The 21,216-nt window shown below is 44.3% G+C and overlaps 1 protein-coding gene across 4 annotated transcripts in view; it reads right to left on the bottom strand.

Annotated features, from left to right (window-relative positions):
- LOC123347285 (formin-I-like) overlaps positions 1-13,049 on the bottom strand; it is a 57,336-nt gene extending 44,287 nt beyond the window's left edge. For all 4 annotated transcript variants that reach the window (XM_044984699.1, XM_044984697.1, XM_044984700.1 and 1 more), the window contains exon 1: positions 12,926-13,049. In XM_044984699.1, coding sequence (XP_044840634.1) covers positions 12,926-12,997 — 72 coding nt within the window. In that variant the 5' untranslated portion in view covers positions 12,998-13,049. The remainder of the gene's footprint in view (positions 1-12,925) is intronic.
- Positions 13,050-21,216: the final 8,167 nt, after the last annotated feature.

Here is a 21,216-nt window from a genome sequence, read left to right as displayed (position 1 = left end):
AAAGGCCATGATGCTACAAACTAAAGTACCATCCCTGAGTCTTGTGAGAGTCCAGGATATACGGTCCAACACAACATCTGCAATGGAGAAGGTCTCCCCCAGGCCCGTATAGCTAAGTCCAGGGGCAGAGTGGGCAGTAAGAATCCCCCCCCCCCCTCAGTTTTCTTCTGACACTGTGTAAGGCAGTGGTGGACAAGCTGCGGGCCACGGGCTGCACGCAGCCCATCAAAGTAATTCACTGTCGGGCTGCGAGAGTTTGTTTACGTTGACTGTCCGCAGGCACGGCCACCCACAGCTGCCAGTGGCCGCGGTTCATCATTCCCAGCCAATGGGAGCTGCGGGAAGTGGCAGCCAGCACATCCCTGCAGCCCGCACTGTTTCCCCCAGCTCCCATTGGCTGGGAACAGCGAACTGCGGCCATTGGGAGATGCTCAGTATAAACAAACTGTCTTGCAGCCCACCAGAGGATCACCCTGATGGACTGCATGTGGCCTGTGGGCCGCAGGCTGCCCACCACTGGTGCTAGGTGTTGAGGTGTTGTTTTTGTTTTTATTTCCCAGCCCTAATCACCTGACACGGGCCTAGGTTATAATAGGTCAATGCCCTGTCACGTGACAGATGTCCATCTCTGCTCCTGTTATGCATATGTTGGTGTCACTAGGCATAACCCTAGGTAACTCAGGAGGGTGGAAAGCCATAAGTGTCAATAAAGCCTTCTGTAGTAGGCCTGAATGAACTAAAGTCACTCCATGTCTGACCAAAGCGCTTCCATGTTTATGTTTGAACTTTAATCAACCTAGCAGGCCAGTAACCGAGAATGGAATGTACAACAGCTAGCTCAACTGTGGTACTGCCAGGAGATAATGATGAAGCCTGCTTACACCTGGCTAAGGGGGGGGGGGGGCAGAATAACAGATCCAGGAAAGTAAAACAAGATAACTGTTCACAGAAGAGTTACTAATGAGCTAAAGTGGTTTTTGCCAAGTATGACTTAACTGCTTAAGGTAATTGCTATTGCAAAGTGTATTTGCTGCATGGGAATGAAAGGTGGGGGAAGAGGAGGAGTGTGGGGGTGATGGGAATGCTTAGCTGAAGTTATGTATAAAGAGAGGAAAACCGCTTGTATCTGTGTGCAGGATTTGAGATTGCTATGTCTCCCTTGCACCTTATTTGGGCTCAAATAAACTTTTTTTTGCTTCTCCACCTTGGTGTGTCTATTGGAGCGAAGCACACCGGGCAACGAACCACTGTTGCTGTCGCCTCGGGCCTTTGTGCCGGCAACACATAGGCTGCCACACTCTGACTATTTCATAGTGATGGTGACGTGCAGTGTATGTGGAGCTTCATGCTGCAGTGAAAAGCAGACCTCGACCACATTGTGGTGTGTAACAACATGTGTCAGAGAAACCCCCTTCAAGAGCTTTCTCCCATTGATAACAGTCTCTCTCTGTTGTTGGAAAAGACTCCAGCTGCCTGAGGCTTTCCTGACCAGAGCCTTTTCTTACGGTGGAGAAAGGCTCCAGCAGTGGGGAGACAGCCGGACACGACACTGTTAAAAATAGCCATGTAGACAGGGAGGCACATCTGGGTGAGTAGAGAGTCATGTAAGGTATGTATTTACATACATACCTGCTCTCTTCAGGCGTGTCTTTACCTGCCTAAGCTGCACCTCACAAGCTACAATGCTATTTATATCCATGCTGGGAAGCTACATGCATAGGTACACTACATGCCACTGAAAAAAGCGTGTAATGTAGACATACCTTATGTTAATCACCCTCAGCAGGTAAATCAGCTTTTGTATCAACAGGTATTGTATAGAGAAAGTAAATAAAACTAATACTTTTTTTTTCTTCTAAGACCTTGGCATTTTTCATGCTAAATGCAAAGATAATTTATGGCACAGCTCCAAATAGTAATACGAACTGTGAGGAGTGAATAAAAGCATGATAATTCCTTCATATCTGCTTAGGCACATACAGTTCTTACAATAACCTCCCCATTCTGTATTTGAATTTTAAATGGTACATGTACTTACCACACACATATACAATTATCTCTTAACACTATGATCCCCCCACTGAACAGTTTCAATGTAAACAAACAGGAATCTGAATATATTTGAATTTTTAAAAATGGTTTCCTTAAGGCTAAATTCTGCCAACTTTTAACTACTATATCCTATTTGCAGAGCAAACCATCTCCCTATAAGGAGTTGCTTAGTGTGGCCAAAATTGTTATGTGAAAAAGGTGCAAAACTTTTGAACAGGAATGAAATGTATAGTCCAAAGGTCATAGCTTGGCCTCATTCTAGTCAACGGCACAACTCTCGTTGACTTCAACAGGGCCAGGATTTCACCTTACTTGTTCAAATCCCAGTTTAAGTGGACAAAATAATGTATTTGCACTGGTCTGGATTTGTGCATATAACCATGTTGTATGCCTGTACAATGCATGTGTTTAAATCCTAATCTGTGCACATGCATTGGTGTATTTTCTCACTTATACAGGATATACAGAAAAGAGTAACATTTGTGCATACAAAAATCCAGCTCTGCATTTTGTCTCACCAGTTACATTTCGCTGACAAAAGTCTTCTTTAAATTAGGAAAACTGAGCCCCTAAGACATGAGAACATAGTACATCTTTTAATTTTTTAATAATGCATAAAGACTAATGGTTGCAATAGAGAAGCAAGCGGTTTATCGAGTCAGAAGTTGCAAATTATTAATTGCTAAGTTAGGCTGCTGCCATTTCACAAATTCCCCAGAAAGCACAAAATATAATGCTTGTTATAGTTCTTTTTAATAGCATGATAGTTTCTAATGCCATTACTTTGCTCCCATTGTAACTGTCAATAGGGGGAAATGTTTTAAAGACAAAAGAGGAAACAAGGTAGCTTTTCAGCTGGTGAGATCTCTCAGAATTATTTGTCAGAAATCTGTCTGGGTTGCTGAGGTTTTTGACAGCCACATGGTAGCATGCTATTTTACTTGCAAACAAGACATGAGTAGCAGATCCTGACCTTTATGGTTAAGTATTGAAAGACACTTTTCTCTCATCATGTCACAACTTCTGTAATGCTTATGCTTTTATTTGTTTGGGAGGGAGGGTTGTTTTCTTAAAAAGAAAACAGCTTTCCTCAAATTAACCATTAAATGTCACCAAGTCAGATTGTTTTATATTGTCTAACAGAATGTGACTGGTGCAACCAAATGTAACATTCTAATCCAACACTGGGCAACAAAGCAGCTTGAAAAGAAAAATTAAACTGTATTTATGACAGAAAATAGACATTATGGAAATAAATAATAATTCCATTAATAACATAGGCCTGCTACTGCCAAGTTAAAGTTGCTTGTTCACTACATCGTCTACCTGAAGGATGGTCCACTGGTTAGAGCCATAGCATAGGACTTGGGACACCTGCATTCAATTCCCTTGCTCTGCAACAGACTTCCTGCATGACTTTGGGCAAGTCACTTAACCACCCTGTTCCTCATCTATAAAAATGGGGGTGATGATCATTCTTCTGTACCTCATAGGGGGTTTGTGAGGGTAACTACATTAAAAGTTTGTGAAGTGCTTTGAGATATACTACTGAAAAGTGCTATTTAAGAGCTAGATATTTATTATTAATGTGTCTAAAGACTTTGGGTGATTTGAAAGTAAAATCTATTCTCAACTGAGGAAAGGGTGCAGGAACTCATCATGTATCCAGTACTTCTGCCTACAGGTTGGAATGGTGGATAATGTGCTTATATGCTACTTGGGTATGGTGATAATGGATCTTTGTAATGGTGGGTTTTGTGACCCTTTGCTTTCTCTGAGCAGCTCTCGGCACTCCCACTATACAAATTGTTCCAGCGCCCCTGTTCACATCCCATGAATTTCTGAGTGGAAGTTTGATTGAGTGTCAGTGCTGCCTGAGACAAGGTGGTGAGGTGGTATCTTTTATTGGACCAACTTCTGTAAGAGGTACTAATACCTAAGGAGGACGTCCTGCAATTGCATCGGTACAGCAGCCGGGGATGCTACCACCACTTGGTAAAAGGAGAGGGAATAGCAAGATGGGTAACATTTCTAATTTTACTAATAAGAAATTAAAGTGGAGCCTTACATCTGCATTATTTCTTGGATTCTCAAAATTTGCCATTACAAGAGAAAAGAAAATCCCAATCTTGGAAAAATAAACAAACACAGGAAGGAAAATTATTTGAGCACATCAGCCTGATTCTTTATATCCAGCATCTGGTTGCACTTTCATTCATTTTAAGGTGCTGGTGCTTCAAAACAGAATCTTAAAGAAACAATAAAAGGGTCTGTTCTTATCTGGCAAAGCAGGATAAAGTGACTTTGAGGTAAAGCCTTTAGGGCATTTCCTGTTGACTCAGTGCCTTCCAGCTACAGGGCCTTCTGCAAAACAAGTTTAGTGGGTGAACTTAAAAATAAATGCCAAGATGTAGTGCAGTTATTGACTTGTGATGAAATTTATCATAGCAGCTTCTATGTTCCAGCCTATGCCTTAAAAAAAAAAGAATAGCTTGTTTCAGTATGTTTTTTAAGGGAGCTGGCTTAGTTTGTGGCAAAGAAGCCTAGGCATTTCCAGACCTCACCATAATATGTTGCACTCCATTCTGCTGGGGAATCAGAGATGGTATTTAAGTGAATTCATGGACATATGGCCAAATTCAGAGATGGTGCACAGGGATTCAGTTCCATTGTTATTAGTTAAGTAGCACTCACTTACTCCAGGTCTCAACCTGGTGCAGAGCATCCAACCCTTTGCCCCTACACATTCATTTCTGGCTTTTATGAATAGGGGATATTTGAAACCCATCCATTTCTGAGCTAGCTTAATTTACAATGAATATCGGTACAGATGACTGATGTGACATTCCTCACTGGCACCACTGTCTTCAGTCAACATCTGAGGAGCTGTTCAAATGCTATTTTTTGAACAATGCTTCTATTCCTCAGATAAATTGCCTAATAATATTTTGCATTATTTGACCAGCTCTGCAACTGGCTGAATAATATCTGTCAACATTTATTCATAGAAGATATCAATCACAATATATTCCACTCCCACTGGACTCCCTGGAAGCTTTGCCATTGGCCTCAATAGGAGCAAGAAGAAGCCCAAGGATATATTATTATTTTTTCCTTTCATGGCATAAAGTTGCATGGTACTTAAAAGACAATACACAGGGCCAGATTTTCAAAGGTATTTAGGCACCTTAAGATGACAATAGGTGTCTAGTGTGATCAATGGGAGATAGCCACATAACCTGCTTAGCCACTTTAGTAAATACGTATGCATCTTTAGGCACAATGATTCCATTGTATCAGAGGGGTAGCCGTGTTAGTCTGGTTCTGTAGAAGCAGCAAAGAATCCTGTGGCACCTTATAGACTAACAGACGTTTTGCAGCATGAGCTTTCGTGGGTGAATACCCACTTCTTCGGATGCAAGACTTGCATCCGAAGAAGTGGGTATTCACCCACGAAAGCTCATGCTGCAAAACGTCTGTTAGTCTATAAGGTGCCACAGGATTCTTTGCTGCTTCTAATGATTCCATTGTAAATCCAGCCCACAGTCCCTACTCTGAGAAGCGTATAGCCTAAAGCCCCAGTCATGCAAACACTTAAGCATGTGAACAGCTTTACTTTTGCAAGCAGCCCCAATCAAGGGAACTTTATGCATGTGACTAGTCACATTAAGTAACTGCATAAGCATTTGCAGGATCAGACCCTAAAGTAGCCCTTATACTAGGAAAAGGGCTCCTTTGCCCTAACATCATCTAGGGTTGATTACAATTGGCCGCTTGGATAGACAGGACCAAACCGTTTTCAACTCCCAAAACACACAGTGGACTCCTGCTGAAACAACAATTCAACAAGGGCCAGGAGGTAACATCCTGGATTCCTTTTGTCACCACTGGGTCACTTTCTTGGTATAAACAGACCCTTATAAATCTGCACTGGGAAAGCCTAGTGGAAGCCTTAGGATGATAGATCCCTTACTGATTTTGCTCTATGCCTGCACCTATTGTTACCTTTGCTTGCCATACTATTTGCACATGTGCATGTTATACATACACACACACACACACCCCACAATTTACTTGTTATAGCTTTTGCATATTTATTTTGCATATTAAGACCAAAATCTGGACATATGGGACAGTCTCATTACTTTTTCCAATGAGGAGCTTCTAGGAAAACTGCCTGGCAGATAATCAGATAAACAAAGATAACACAGTCTTTGACTGCAGCAAGCTCTCAAGGCCCAGAAAGAAGGATGTTCTTTAAAAATCCCTTGTTGCAAGGGAGCATATCCTACTCCCTTACAACTGACAGTGCTCGGTTGATTATTACGCAACCCCGGCATTACTGTAATAATCAAGTGCAAGACCCAGAGAGAGAAGCCCTTTGCAGCAAAGGAGCTCAGCATAAGAAATATGCTGAAGTTTCACAGACCCTAACTTCAGCACTCCACCTCCCCGAAAGACGGAAGCTATATTGACAGGAGAGCGTTTCCCATCCACACAGCACGGTGTAGACGCCACTGTAAGTCGATCTAAGCTACGTTGACTTAAGTTACATATTTTACGTAACCTAACTAGCATAACTTAGATCAACTTACCTCGTTAGTGTAGACCAGACCTATGATTTCAAAACAGCACATACTTCCTTACAAACTTACTGTTAATTTTCTCTATAGAGTTGCATAGATCCCAGGTGCAACTTTCAATTTTTACTACTTAATGGACTGAAAAAAAATATTATAGAAAGTGGCTGATATTTCACTGCATCAGTTCATTACTAAAGTAATAATGCCCTGTGTCTTTTAATTACAGTAATTAAAATAATCCACAGTGATAAGAACTATAAAGATTATCATATTTGCTTATTAACATGATAGTCCACTTAGTTCTGTGATGAAACAATGATTACCAGGCTATTATGCAGTGACATCTAATTATTCTGGAGAAAAGTATGAGTATTTCTGTTTGTAAGTTTGTATGCGATCACATCTCATTCTATCATATCTTATTAAAGCAAGGATATACATCAGAGAAGAATCTGGTTGCCAGTGCCAGATCTCTGAAATTCTGGTCAAACCATGCCAGGGGTTTTTCTTAACTGGAATTTAAGGGTGTGTTATTGGAGCATATTAGTTAACACATTCTAACTAACATGATCCCATAGTCTAACATATAAAAGGCAATGGAGACTTTCATGTGTGTTAAGCTGGTCAATTGAAGTCTAGGCTTTAACTCAATCAGTTTAGCATATTCTCAAGTCAATACTCCCTTGCCTTCATGAGTTTTAGAGCCTGTTAGAATATGCTACCCATTTGTTCTAATAACTTACCATATATACTCGATCATAAGCCGGTTCATTTATAAGCCGACCCCCCGCTCAAGATGGATAAGTAAAAATGGCTAATTTTTATGACCCATTCATAAGCCGACCCTATAATTCAGGGGTTGGCAAACTTTGTCTCCCAGCCCATCAGGATAGGCCGCTGGTGAGCTGAGACAGTTTGTTTACCTTGAGCATCCGCAGGCATGGAGGTAAACCTAAGTCAACAAAATGTCCCAGCCTGCCAGTGGTGCATCCTGACGGGCTGAGACAGCAACTGGGAAATTACAGGGGAGGGAAGAAGCTGGGGGTCAGGGGAGTAACCCCTGTGACCACCACCCACACAACTCCACGCCTAACACGGGACCTCCCCCACATGACCCCTCCCCGTATAGCCCCTCCCTCCCCCGCCCCTAGCCCAGGACCCCCACACTCTCCCCATCTCGTCCCACCTTATCTGTGGCGGGCCAGGGAGATGTCTCTGGCCCAGAGCTGCAGCTGCTTCAGAGGCTGCAGGGAGAGCAGCGTGGCCAGAAGCGGAGAGACTCTGGCCTCGCCTCTTCTCCTCTGGCTCTGCTGGCTGGGCTGCCTCTCCTTGCCCCCTCTGTTGGGGGGAGGGGCTGGGGAGCTCCCTCTCTATACCCGTTCATAAGCCGACCCCTTCTCTGGTGCTTCCCTTTTTTACTAAAAAAATTCAGCTTATGAATGAGCATATCTGGTACCTTTAAATCCTAGTCAAGACAAGGCCCAAGGAGTTAAGGTTATCAATTGACCTGTGGCTGTTGACAAATTTGGGGACTAGTTCTTAGTTCTGTCCTTGTCAGTTTCTCCTCTCAAATGCCTCATTTTACTGGCATAAGACTAGATTGTAACTCCACAACATGCCTGCACAGTGCTCTCTCTTTCCCTTTACTCTGAGTCAAGTGTTTTGACACAGTTATGTCACTGATTATTCAGAGTCAATATAATTCCAGTCATGGGGTGGTCCCTCTTCCAATATCTTCTATTATTTTACCAATATTCCCTGTCCATGCATCAAACTATGGGTGAGAAGAAAGATGGGAAAGAATTTCTGGCCAACCCGTTCATTCTGAATGACACATTAACGGGATTTGGTTTATTAATTGATAATTGTCTTAAATAAAATGTTTCTCATTTATTATTTCAGAAAAGGAGAAGGGACTTTTCTCTTTGCTATTCTGCTTTTGCATTTCAATCACGTTATCACAAAATTATGCATATTAGTAATGCTTTTACTGCTTCCCTGCAAGTAAACTAGAAATAGCCATACAGTGCCGCAGTATGAACTCTCTCAGCGTCATTTCACTAGGGTTATCTAGTTTCTTGCTATTTGATTTGGCCCTTTCCTAGTTTTAGACCACCTGTATTTCCCTTCTAAGACACTCATGTTATGCTCACTGGGATCCAAATTTCAGGATCTTGTACAGTTCTGTGGACAAAACACAGTCCATTAACAACAAATCTCTCAAGGCGGCTCCAAAGGGCTCAGTGACAGGAGGCTTCAGGAATTCCAGCAAATATTAATCTGTACTTTCATCTCTAGTTTGCCCAGAGGCTTTCTTCACTACCTTATCCTTCATGTTGGATAGCAGATGCATGGAAATGCAACACTCGCAGTTATTTTTCTTTTAATCATGCTCAAGGAATCCAACATCACTATCTTTTAAGATGAAGAAAGGAGGTTGAGGGTGGGCCATATGACAAATCATTTGCAAGTACATTAGTTATCATATCTGCAGGTGGCTTGGTGTTTAAATGCAGATGGAAACCCAAAACATTTCACAGTGAAACGGCAACTTTCATCCAAACAATCTCAAAGTGCCATGCAAACATTAATGAATCTGAACATCACCAGTGGGAGCAGAAAAATTGTTCTACCCTGTGCTATGTTTGACATTCGGTAGCAGTTAGCTGAAGGAGTTGGCGGTGCTGCATCACCATCTCTGGTCATATAGTAGGTCATTAGAGGTCCCAACTGAGCAGGATGACAACAGAATGCTGAATGGGATTCTAATGAAAATAGTCCATCTTTCGAGCTACCAGAACTACTCCAGAGGCCAGGTACATGTGCATGAATATGCATATTGTAAAATTAGATTCATTTGGCCTTATTTAAATGAAATTGATCCCTTGATAAGTATACAGTAAAAACCCGCCTTAAGCAATCTTGCAAAGGACCAGCAAAAAAACCCACACACCCCAACAATCACGTAAGAGAAATGGCATTTAACTAAGATCTAACAAAAATTGTGTGGGAAAGCCTTGGGGATATGGTACTTTAAAGTGGTAAATTAAAGCAAAACAGGGTGTGAAGGAAGTAGGGGAATATTTCACCTACAACCATACCACCTAGCAATGTGATCCTATCAGCTCCCACAAGACAGGTAGAGTTAACACTTACATAAGAGGCCTTAAGGGAGATTTAGGGCCAAATTTTCAAACAGGTGTACAAAAAAGGCTTGTGCACTTTTGCAGGCTTGTTTTATGCATTCACAGACCTCAGTGCACAAGTGGGATTTATGCACTTGCATAGTGATGTGTGCATGCAAACCCTGACTTGTATTAAGCATCAGGATATTTGCACATCAACTCTCTGCCCCCCCCCCACTCCCGTTTCACTTTTCCCATATTAGATGCTGCAAGAAATGTTGTTAATGATTCACAAGATACTACTCTGGCCTCGGAGGGAATGCCTGCACAGCACCAGAGCAACCTCTCCGTCCAGATTCAGGCAGGGGCCCTGGAACAATTTTTATAGTGGGTCACTGAGGGTGCTGAGAGCCATTTAAAAAAACTGTAAACCCTGTATATAATGAAAACCACTTCAAGCCAGGGAATGTTGCAGCACCCTCAGCATCCCTAGCTCCAGCACCTATGTATTCAGGTTCACAGGGCTCAGGCAAGTGCTCTAAAAAACAGCTATACCAACAGCTCTTTGAAGTTGCCGCTCAGGCAGGAGCGTGGATCCTCTCCTTGGACTTCGGAGCCCAAACTCCAGCCCTAGCTGCAACTTCAAAGTGCTCTATACACAGATATCTTCAGTGTTAGTAACGAGCCCTGCTAGCCCAGATCTATTGCTCTGGGCTGGCAAGCTGGCGCCCACTTGCTCTATAATGCTGTATAGATATACAGCGCTGAGCAACACCACACAGACGGTAGACAGTGAGGAGAGAGAACGTTGCTAAGATTCAATCTGCGCCTTCTTGACATCATTGTCAAAGCTTTTCTAGATGAGGCCTGAAGCTTCAGCAGATTGTTACACTAAGCGGCGCAAGATGGGACATGCAATATAACCAAAGATGGGGTGTTATTTCTTAGGGCTCATCTACACTTAAAACACTGCAGTGGCACAGCTCTGCTGCAGTAGTGCTTCTGTGTAGCCGCTACCTACATCGACGGGGGGTACGTTGATCAGTGTAAGTAGGCCACCTCCTGGGGAGGCAGTAGCTAGGTTGACGGAAGAATTCTTCCATCAACCTAGAGCTGTCCACACGGGGACGTAGCTACACCACTCAAGAGTGTGGATTTTTCACACCCCTGACCGACATAGTTAAGCTGGCCTAATGTTCTATTGTAGATCAGGCCTTGGTGTGCAACAACTGCAAAAGCTGAATAGCTCAGCCTTTGGCTGACCAAATACACATCCCTCTGCAAAAGCTTTGAGGACCAGACTCTGTCCTCAGTGACTCTGATGATATTGTGTGGGTGTCACTGAGGGCAGAATTTAGTCATCTGCCTCTCATTCTCTCCCATGGGCCAAATGAGCAACAGAGGGAGTCTTCACTCCATTCTGCCTCATGCGGTTTGGTTTTTAGTAAGCCTAGCCAAGGAACTTCTCAAGTTTCCTAGTGAAAGTTAAACTAGCCTCACAAATAGGACTCAATTGTCCCTAGCATCGAAGCTCTGCTTGGTGCAAGGGGGCTGGGGAGGGATTCAGGGCCATCAGGGAGCTGTTTACAGATTTCTGATTCTGTGCTGGCCCCAACTCAGCACGTCCCTGTGGCCCCCGGGTGGGGGGTCAGAGGGCTCCGTGCATTGCCCTTGCCTCCAGGCACTGCCCCCCACAGCTCCCATTGGCCGGGAACGGGGATCCATGGGCAATGGGAACTTTGGGGGAGGCATGTGGAGGTGCAGCAAGGGCAGAGCACATGGAGCTCTGCGCCCCCTCTCCCCCAGGGGCCGCAGCGCATCCTGGAGCAGCGCACGGCCAGGGACAGGGCAGGCATGCAGGGAACCTGCCCTGGCTCTGGTGCGCGCCATTGCCACCCCGGAGCCACTTTAGGTAAGCGGCGTCAGGTCGGAGCCTGAACCCCTCCTGCACCCGTCCCCCAATTCCCTGCCCTAAGCCCCTTGCCTGCACCTCGCACACCTCCTGTACCCCAACTCCCCGCCCTAAGCCCCCTCGTACACCCTGCATCCCTCCTGCACCCGAACCCCCCGCCCTGAACTCCCTGCTGCACCCTGCACCCCTGTGCACCCCAACCCCCTGCCCTGAGCCCCCTGCCGCACCCCTCCTGCACCCCAACCCCCTGCCCTGAGCCCCCTCATACACCCGGCACCCCTCCTCTGCCCCAATCCCTTGCCCTGAGCCCCTTCCTGAACACCGCACCCCCTCCCACACCCCAGCCTCCTGCCCCGGCCCTGCATACTATTTCCCCACCCAGATGTGGCCCTCGGCCCAAAAAGTTTGCCCACCCCTGGCCTAGGGACTACTTCCTCTAACTTATGCCAGTAGAGGGCTGGTATAGCTCCACTCCACGCCAACTGCTACTGATACTCCCCTCCCCCAGCATGCTCTTTAAACCAGGAAACCCCCATAAGGATACACCATCACTGTCCCTCTCCACAAGGGGAATTCTCCATTGGCCATTTATGGCGTGGGTCTGAATCTGGGCCCAATCCAGTTAAGCATGCAAGTTCTTGTAACTATAATATCACTTGCTTAACCCAATGTTACGCTACAAAGATATATATTTGTCAGGCACTATGGGATAATGCAAACCTGGTGTCAGTGGTGAAACCTCATTGCCTTTGGTGGAGTTGCAGCTGCTTACACCAGGCATGAATCTGGTATTGAGGGAGCTTATCTGCTTTCAACAGAAACCAATTTAATTCATATGTTCCACTTTCTCTGTATATGGTCTTTAGTGAAAATACCCTACAGGTTCTATATTAACAAGGAATCCTCCAAAGAAATTATATGTTAGAGAATCTCTCTCTGTTTGCACAATGTTCATTACATTTAACAGCTATTTTTATAGCAATAGAAAGTTGCTTATTTAGCTCTTTTAAGATTAAAGAAGCAAAGTTCCTGTGACAGGACATACTTACTACCCCTAGTGCACACAGTCTCTAATATTACATATTAAGCAGTGAAGGTTGGTATCACATACTAATCACTGAAGCTAAACAGTCCTACTGAAAAATTCCCTGCCAACACAATACAAAGTTGTTCTCCGTTTTTGCAAGGCTGTCTCTTCAGTTATGCACAACTAACACAACTTTTGCATAAGCAATAACAATTTCTGCCTTTACCTGTGGAATAGTGTCTTGAGTTCTTGTATTATCCATGGCTGCGAAACTTCTATTTGTTTCATCAGTGCCCATAGGGTTACACACTATATGAAGCACACCTGCTTTTCAGCAGCACAGCTCTCTCTCGATCTTGCAGCGAGTGTTGATTATTAACAGTTACTTCCTTGTACATTGAGACCTCAGAAACTAGAATGGTGCAGTGCTTCCTTATGGCAAGCTTGCTCTGTGAGAAGAGAAAAAGTAGAAGTTGATTGTTTGCTTTCTCTTGAATTGATACTTATCCTTTAGTTACTTCCTGAAATCAGTGAATTATACTCTATTATTAGACACTGATTCCATGTGAACTCAAAGCACGTACGTTGCTAAAACAATGTTAAAAACTAAATATAATACAATCTTCCAAAGAAATAGTAAATGTTCCTGCCACCGGGACTGGACTTTCAGTATGGTTCAGTGCACACCCAGCAACCCTAAGTGCATGTGTTCGAACTTCAACTTGAACATGTGCATACTAGGCAAGGGCACAAATGCACCTACACTGAAGCTCTAATTTCCAGCTCAGGTAGATGTACATGCACTACCTTTGATCAAATATAGAAGCCCTACAGTCCCTCACTCTGAGGCGGGTGGCTGTGGACCCTAGAAGCCCTGGCATCCCCAACCTCAGAGCTGTCATCCTGGTCAGCTGCCCCAGAGCCGCAGACCCTGAAACCTAATTTCCCCAGCAGCCCATTGGGCAGGCAGTCTTCCTGGATCCCAGATCTCCACATGCTTCCAAAACCTGTGTTGGATCTGATGGAAGTTCATCAAAATCATACTCTGTAAACATTTAAATGTTGACCAATTGGCAATTTCTGACAAAAAAGGTGTTTCATCAAATTTTTTCTGAGCAGCTCTCATAATGAAAGCCTTCCTGTTTTATCATAGAATATCAGGGTTGGAAGGGACTTTAGGAGGTTATCTAGTCCAACCCCCTACTCAAAGCAGGACCCATCCCCAGATAGACTTTTACCCCAGTTCCCCAAATGGCCTCCTCAGTGATTGAACTCATAATGCTGGGTTTAGCAGGCTAATGCTCAAACCACTGAGCTATCCCTCTCCCCCAAAAATAAATTAAATATATGGAGACATACCTATCTCATAGAACTGGAGGGGACCCTGAAAGGTCATTGAGTCCAGCCCCCTGCCTTCTCTAGCAGGACCAAGTACTGATTTTTCCCCAGAACCTTAAGTGGCCCCCTCAAGGATTGAGCTCACAACCCTGGGTTTAGCAGGCCAATACTCAAACTACTGAGCTATCCCACCCTTTCATTACAGTGAGGCTTGATGGCTGTGTAACATTTGGAGATCCATGGAGGACAGGCATAATAGAGATGCAAATAAATGTTGCTAAAAACAAGTTTCCTAATTTGAATAGACAAAGCATAGGGGCTTATTTTAGTAAGGATGTTAACTTGGACACGGGCTGTTGACTCAGTAGCTCTGGCAAGCACTGCTCTGTTGAAAGTTTAATAAAAGATTTTCTTTCTTTGCAAACACTTTTAATCCACATTGCTCTGATAGCCAAAGTGATGGAGTGGAAGCTGTTATTTTAAAAAGTGACAGTTTGGACAATATATTTACCCATTTTTATGGAATTTGTTGGATCATTCAATTAAAAACATACATTATTCATAAAATTAAATATCTAGACATCTGATTTCCCTTTAGAATCTTTCCAGCTCCTGAAGAACATCTATTTTCTTTTTGAATGAAGGAATCCCATGGAACTTTGTCGATAATCTGATTATGGCACTGCAGAACATTTTAGCATTGCACAATTATGGGTTTATTTTATAAAAATTCAGTGGCATCATTAGACATGCTCCCTCTACAGTCTACAGAACAGCACTTTTTGCAACATTCATAATATGTGAGAAAGCAATTAATCAGAATGGAGCTCAATTGCTACTTTTAGAGCAAACATTTTCAATTAATCTGAAGTCGATAATTACACCTTCCTTTAATAACTGCTCGTGTGATTTTTTTTCCCCCAAGGCCTTATGTTAATTGACTCAAACATATGCCAGGATTGTGGGTTGCAGCAAACACTTGAGAACACTCTCTATTTAAATAAACTCCTCTTCCAATCTCGCTTATGAGCAAAAGCTTCTTGAAGAGGTGGGACTTAAACCTCCATGCAAAGACACCACCACGTTTGAAGTTCAGAATACAGTGGCTGACTGAAGGAATGACAGGGGCAAATTGATTTTGTAGGAAGTCAACGCTAGAGTGCTACAGGGGCATAGCTGCATTGGTGCAGCTGCCCCGCTGTAGTGCATCTGGTGAAGACATGCTATGCCAATGGGAGGGCATCTCCTACTGGCATAATTAGCCCACATCAGTGAGCAGCAGAAACTATGTTGGTGGGAGAACATCTCCTGCCAACACAGCACCCGTGTGAACAATGTAAAACTTGCATTGTTTGGGGGGGGGGGGGGGGGAAGAGACACGACTTTTCATACCCCTGAGCGACGTAAGTTAAATCGGCTTAAGTGCTAGCGTAGACCTGCCCTAACACTTCTTCACAGTGGGTGAAATCCAGAGAGTCACCTCAAGGACAATGCATCACTAAACACAGATTAGTTTGGATTTGACTGATGCTTAGGACTTGTGCTGACTCTGTGCAAGCAGAGGAAAGGGAAATTTTACCTGATATCATAGAATCATAACCTGCATCACTTCCCCGTCCCTCAAAAGATTCTACAGTTTCATTGAGATTGTTCTTTTGTTAAAGAACAGCCTTTCTACCGGGCTTATCCACAAGGCCCCGACTCCATCCACCTTTAGGTCCCTCTTAAAACCCATTTCTGCCATTCTGCTTACAGTAAACTTAGCTGAGTTGTATATAAATGCCTTATTGCTGTTCCCTAATTTCTGTCCAGGCTTCGCCTCTGAGCTCCTCAAACTAAGAAGCATCTTCCTATGTGTTTGGAAAACACCTGACCCATAGTGCTGCTACTATTAACAAAATATTGTTACAGATATTAACTGGTAGGGTCAAAAAGAGGTAAGAGGATAAATTGATGCTGGAGATAAGTATCTTTGATGAAAACTTGCTATTTACAAAGAATGTACAGAGTCCTATTTTCCTGAGCACAGGAGCACTAACAGTAGGAAGCCATAGCATAGAGTTATAAGATCTCGAGCCTAGCCCCCTCCCCTGAAGTCAATGGCAAAAAAACTCCCCTTGATTTCAGTTATGCAGGTTGAGGCCCTGAGACAATACAAGTAGTAGTAACTGTACATATAGGGCATGAGTGGGACTAATGGCACCTAGAGCCTTCGCTTCATGACAATAGGAGACCTGGGTTCAAATCACCCCTCTCTGCCTGAGAAACACAAGGACTTGAACCCAGGTCTTCTATTTTCCCTGTAAGTAGCCTAACCACTGGACTAGCAGGAACAGAGCTGTAACAAGGAATTTTTGCACCCGAGGCAAGGGCCAGCTCCAGGCTCTGTGGCAGCAATTTGGCAGCAGGTCCCTGAGTCCCTCTCAGAGACAAGGACCTGCTGCCGAACTGCCGCCAAAGAACAAATGAAGTGGCGGCGGCATTTGGCGGCAGGTCCTTCCCTCCGAGAGGGGCTCAGGGACCCGCCGCCGAATTGCCGCCAAAGAAGCGGCACCAATCGTGGTAGAGCTGCGCCCCTCCGCTTTGTGCGCCCGCAGCAAGTGCCTCACTCGCCTCGCCCTTGTTACAGCACTGAACAGGAATCCTGGGACAGTGCTCTCATCCTCTGCTGATGAAACTCTTCCACTTTGTATAAAGTAATTCAATATTAAGGGTGCTAGCACCTGCGCAACAGTATAGTGGTAGAGACACTCCTGTGGGATGTAAAGGCATTGGGTTCTAGTCCCTATGCCAATCAAAGTAGAACACATTAGAGCTGCAATTATGGACCTAACTTCCTTTGAGAGGTGGGACTTGAGAACACAAAGCAAGAACTCAATGAATACAGTGCACACCTTGGGCCAGATTCACAAAAGGGACTTAAACGTTGCAATGCTGGGTGTAACTTATTTATTCTTTGTATTACAATAGCACCTATCAACCCTACCATGCATGGCATTACTACAAATTCCAGGAACAAGACCCATACACTAGTGGTAGCTTTCTTTCTTACTTGTTTGAATTCCCCATCAGCTTTTCTATAAGTGTATCCTACACCTTGGGTGTATTCCTCTTTAGAGCAGCCTCTGAAAAGAGAATACCAAAATCCCTAATGATGCTATGTGCACTATTATTGTTTTTAACCAAGTACAATGGAAACTGTACCAGGACTATCAATGGGAAGAAAGATGTAGGGAGACAAAGTCATAGTAAACTAAAGAAAAAAGAGCTGGGAAGAAATGGAGTGTAATAGAAAAAAAGGCAGGTCAATTTTTTGAGGGAAAGAGAGAAAAGAAAGGTTCACTGAGCTCCCACGAAAGGATCAGAAGAGGTGGCAGACGTATTCCAAAGGAAATATAGTGCAATTGAAAACACCATTCTTCAGCCTTAGCTAAGGGGTGCATCAGGGAACTAACTAAGACGGATTGGAAAGGACAGTGTCACAGTGAAAGAGTGACATGTACAGTTCAGCTACCAAAGCAGAGATTTTGCATTGAACTGCAACATACAAAAGAGGAAAATGATACATTTTGCACAGTTATGGATCTGCAGGGCAAGATGAGAAGACAAGGTGAGAAACATTTATATAAAAGGAGACCAGTAAAAAAAAATAATAATAATAAAGCCTACAACACTGGGATTGTACTGTATTTCAATTGGCTGCTTAAGTACCGTAGAACCCTGGCTTCCCACTCAAACCTCCACTCACTGCAATCTGTAACCTCTACCATTTTTTGGTTTTAGTTGCTATTTTAAAGCTGCCAGCTTGGCAGTGGGAGAAGATTGATGTCCTTTATATACAGACCTAGAATACTATGGGCCCTGTAAGCTTCCACACACACTGCCCTGCCTGTGTGGCCTCAGTCTCCAACCTGGAGCTACCCTGGGTCAGATTCTGCATGGCTCCTTTGAGGTCGGTGGAACTTTGCTGAGTAACACCAGTCAAGGGTCAGGCCTGAAATTATCACTAGGCATGACAGTCGTACAGCCAGGAGGTCCATTCAGTCCCAGCCCCTTTGCTGAGAATGCTGACAACCTATATGTAACTCCTTTATTTTAATAGTTTGGATACAAACATTAAAGAGGGGCGTGCATTTAATCATACCCCACACACTGTCCCACCAGTTGATGTTATAATTACCAGTCCAGAGTCTGGATCACTAGGCTGACCACCCATAGGAAGGAGCCGGGTTCCATCGGTCACGACACGATGCTCCAGGGAAGTCTTGGCAGGATGAACCCAAAGTTTTATGGCAAGGCACCCTGTTTAGTGATTTTTCTTCATTGGGGCCAATGAGTTTTGCACTGTCATGCTGTAATCAATTGTTATTGGACAATTTAACAAGCTTGTCATTCTCATTCTTTATCACAGATATCAGTGGGGACAAGATATGTGCCTGTCTCATCTTTAGAGTCGTCAATCTGCCCTCCTTTGACATTTCAATAGGGGCATCTGTCTCCGGCTCCTCCCTCGTACATCTGGCTCAGCGATGGCCTTCACACTTATCTCTTTACATATACATTCCTCATTTACACACAACAGAATTTACACAGAACATTTTGAACAGGAACATCAGATTGCAATGCACAAGAAAACAATCAGGGCATTCTTTTACTTATTTTAAAATGCTAAACCTACAACCAAATAGTGACCTTAAAACATCTGTTACTGCCTTGAAATCAGCCCAGAAAGATTCTGGCTGATGCATCTTTACCAAATGGCCCATTAGGCCATTCCTTTCTGCTATTCAAAAAGGATGGCTGGCAGGATCTGATCAAATCATACACCAATAGATTTAATACATGCTACAATTTCCTTCATTCTAAATCATAGAAAATACAAACATTAAAATCCTACTACTACATATCCCCCTTTTGACATCACTGCTTGGCTCACTGGTGGGGGGTAACATTCAAGGCCTGCATTCACAAATGAATAGGAAACAAAGTAATTCAGCCACATCCTTCTTATTTGTCAGCCCTGGGATTTGGGGTTGTTTGTTTGTTTTCTTGGGAGGGTGGCGGGAGAACATAAGAACAGCCATATTGAGTCAGACCAAAGGTCCATCTAGCCCAGGGGTGGGCAAACTACAGCACGTGGTCTGAATCCATCCCACCAGCCATTTTGATCTGGCTCTCGAGCTCCCGCTGGAGAGTGGGGTCTGGGGCTTGCCCTGCTCCAGCTGGGGGAACAGGGTTGGAGGCCACTCCACACAGCTCCTGGAAGCAGTGGCCTGGCCCCTCTCCAGCTCCTATGCCTAGGGGCAGCCAGGGGGCTCCACTCTGCATGCTGCCCCCACTCCAAGCACTGCCCCTGCAGCTCCCATTGGCTGGGAACCACAGCCAATGGGAGCTGCAGGGATGGTGCCTGCAGACACAGCAGTGTACAGAGCTGCCTAGCCACACCTCCACATAGGAGCTGGAGAAGGTACATACCTCAAGCGATTCCCGAAAGCAGAGGTAAGCGACACCTGGAACCTGCACCCCTGAGCCTACCCCCATGCCCTAACCCCCTCCCACCCTCTGAACCCCTTGATCCCAGTCCAGAGCACCCTCCTGCACCCCAAATTCCTCATCCCCCGCCCCATCCTAAAGCCCTGACACCCCCACCCCACACACACACACCCCACACTCCACCACCCCAGCCAGAGCCCCCTCCCACACCCTGAACTCCTCTTTTCTGGCCCCATCCTGGAGCTCGCACCCCCAACCAGAGCCTTCACCCACTCCCACACCCCAACCCCTATTTTGTGAGCATTCATGGCCCACCATACAATTTCTATTCCTAGATGTGGCCCTCAGGCCAAAATGTTTGCTCACCGCAATCTAGCCCAATATCCTGTCTTCCGACAGTAGCCAATGCCAGAGCCAGAGAGAATGAACAGAACAGGCAGACATCAAGTGATCCATCCCCTCTTGCCCATTCCCAGCTTCAGGCAAACAGAGGCTAGGGCCACCATCCCATCCCAGTTAATAACCATTGACAGACCTATCCTCCATGAACTTATCTAGTTCTATTTTTAAGCCCTGTTATAGTCAAGATCAGGTATTTGTTTTGGGGTTTTTGGTATCTTCAAGACCTTCTGCATCCACTCAGGAAATTTTAGACACAAGAAAACAGTGGATCTTAGAGCAAGACAGAGGTCTCCAGACCTTTGGGGATAGAACAAGAAGTTTGGTGCAGCACAAAATCATGGACCATCAAAACACAAACACTGTCAATTTTAAAGGAAAATGCAATGAAATAAACAAAAAAAAAATCACATTATGAGACAACTACTATAATCTTAAACTTATGCAAAACATTTCACTAGGCAGCAAAGCTAAATTCACTGTGGACTGAGAGGGGCATTGTTGTTTTACTGCCTTAACATGTTACATTTCTGCCCTTATCTGTCTATATGTTATAACAGCTTCATTTTGTTTTGGAAGTTGAGAATCTATCCAGATGTATTAAATGAGGACCTCCCTCCCCCACACCCTTTAAAAAAAAAAAAAAAGGTGAACATCCCAGGCATAGGACTGAAAGACTAAGATGCTTCTATCTGACCTGATTTTGATCCTGGTTTTAATTAAGAAAAATATTTATGAACAGATTAGATAATAGAGGGTCCCTTGTCCATCACATACAAAGAAGGGAAAAAGTTTATTCAAAATACAAACTTCTGACTGATCCATCAGTTTTGTACACACAAGTATAGCAGGGCAACAGGGACATCTAGTGGACATCACCAATCAGTACAAAATTCTCTCACAAACAGCATTAGCATCCTACATAAGAGGATGTAGGAGCGTGTACAGGTAACTAAAAGACAGGTATCATACCTACATTATTGTCACACGCCCCATAGCACCTCTGGATGGCCAAGTGTGGCACTGGAGGAATTCTCTTCCTCCATTTCCCCTCACCAAGGGCTGCCATCCCTTTCAGGGAGTCATGTGGCTCAGACCTGTAGCTAGGTCAGTCTCGGAGTTCAGCCCCTTTCCAGGATAACAAAAAGTCCAAGTATATGAAAAATGTCTTCCAGCCTCCTTGGGCTCCTCTTCAGCCCATCCTCTGGGCCCCATTCCCAGCCCCTTAAGGGCTACCTTCCAGTCTTCTCTGCTCTGGGTTAGAGCCCTGGCTCCCAGGCTGCTTCC

Source organism: Mauremys mutica, chromosome 13 (assembly GCF_020497125.1).
Source record: "Mauremys mutica isolate MM-2020 ecotype Southern chromosome 13, ASM2049712v1, whole genome shotgun sequence".
In the NCBI taxonomy this organism is placed as follows: domain Eukaryota; kingdom Metazoa; phylum Chordata; order Testudines; family Geoemydidae; genus Mauremys; species Mauremys mutica.
The sequence above is the reverse complement of the archived record's forward strand: the minus strand, read 5'-3'. Positions and strand labels throughout refer to the sequence as shown.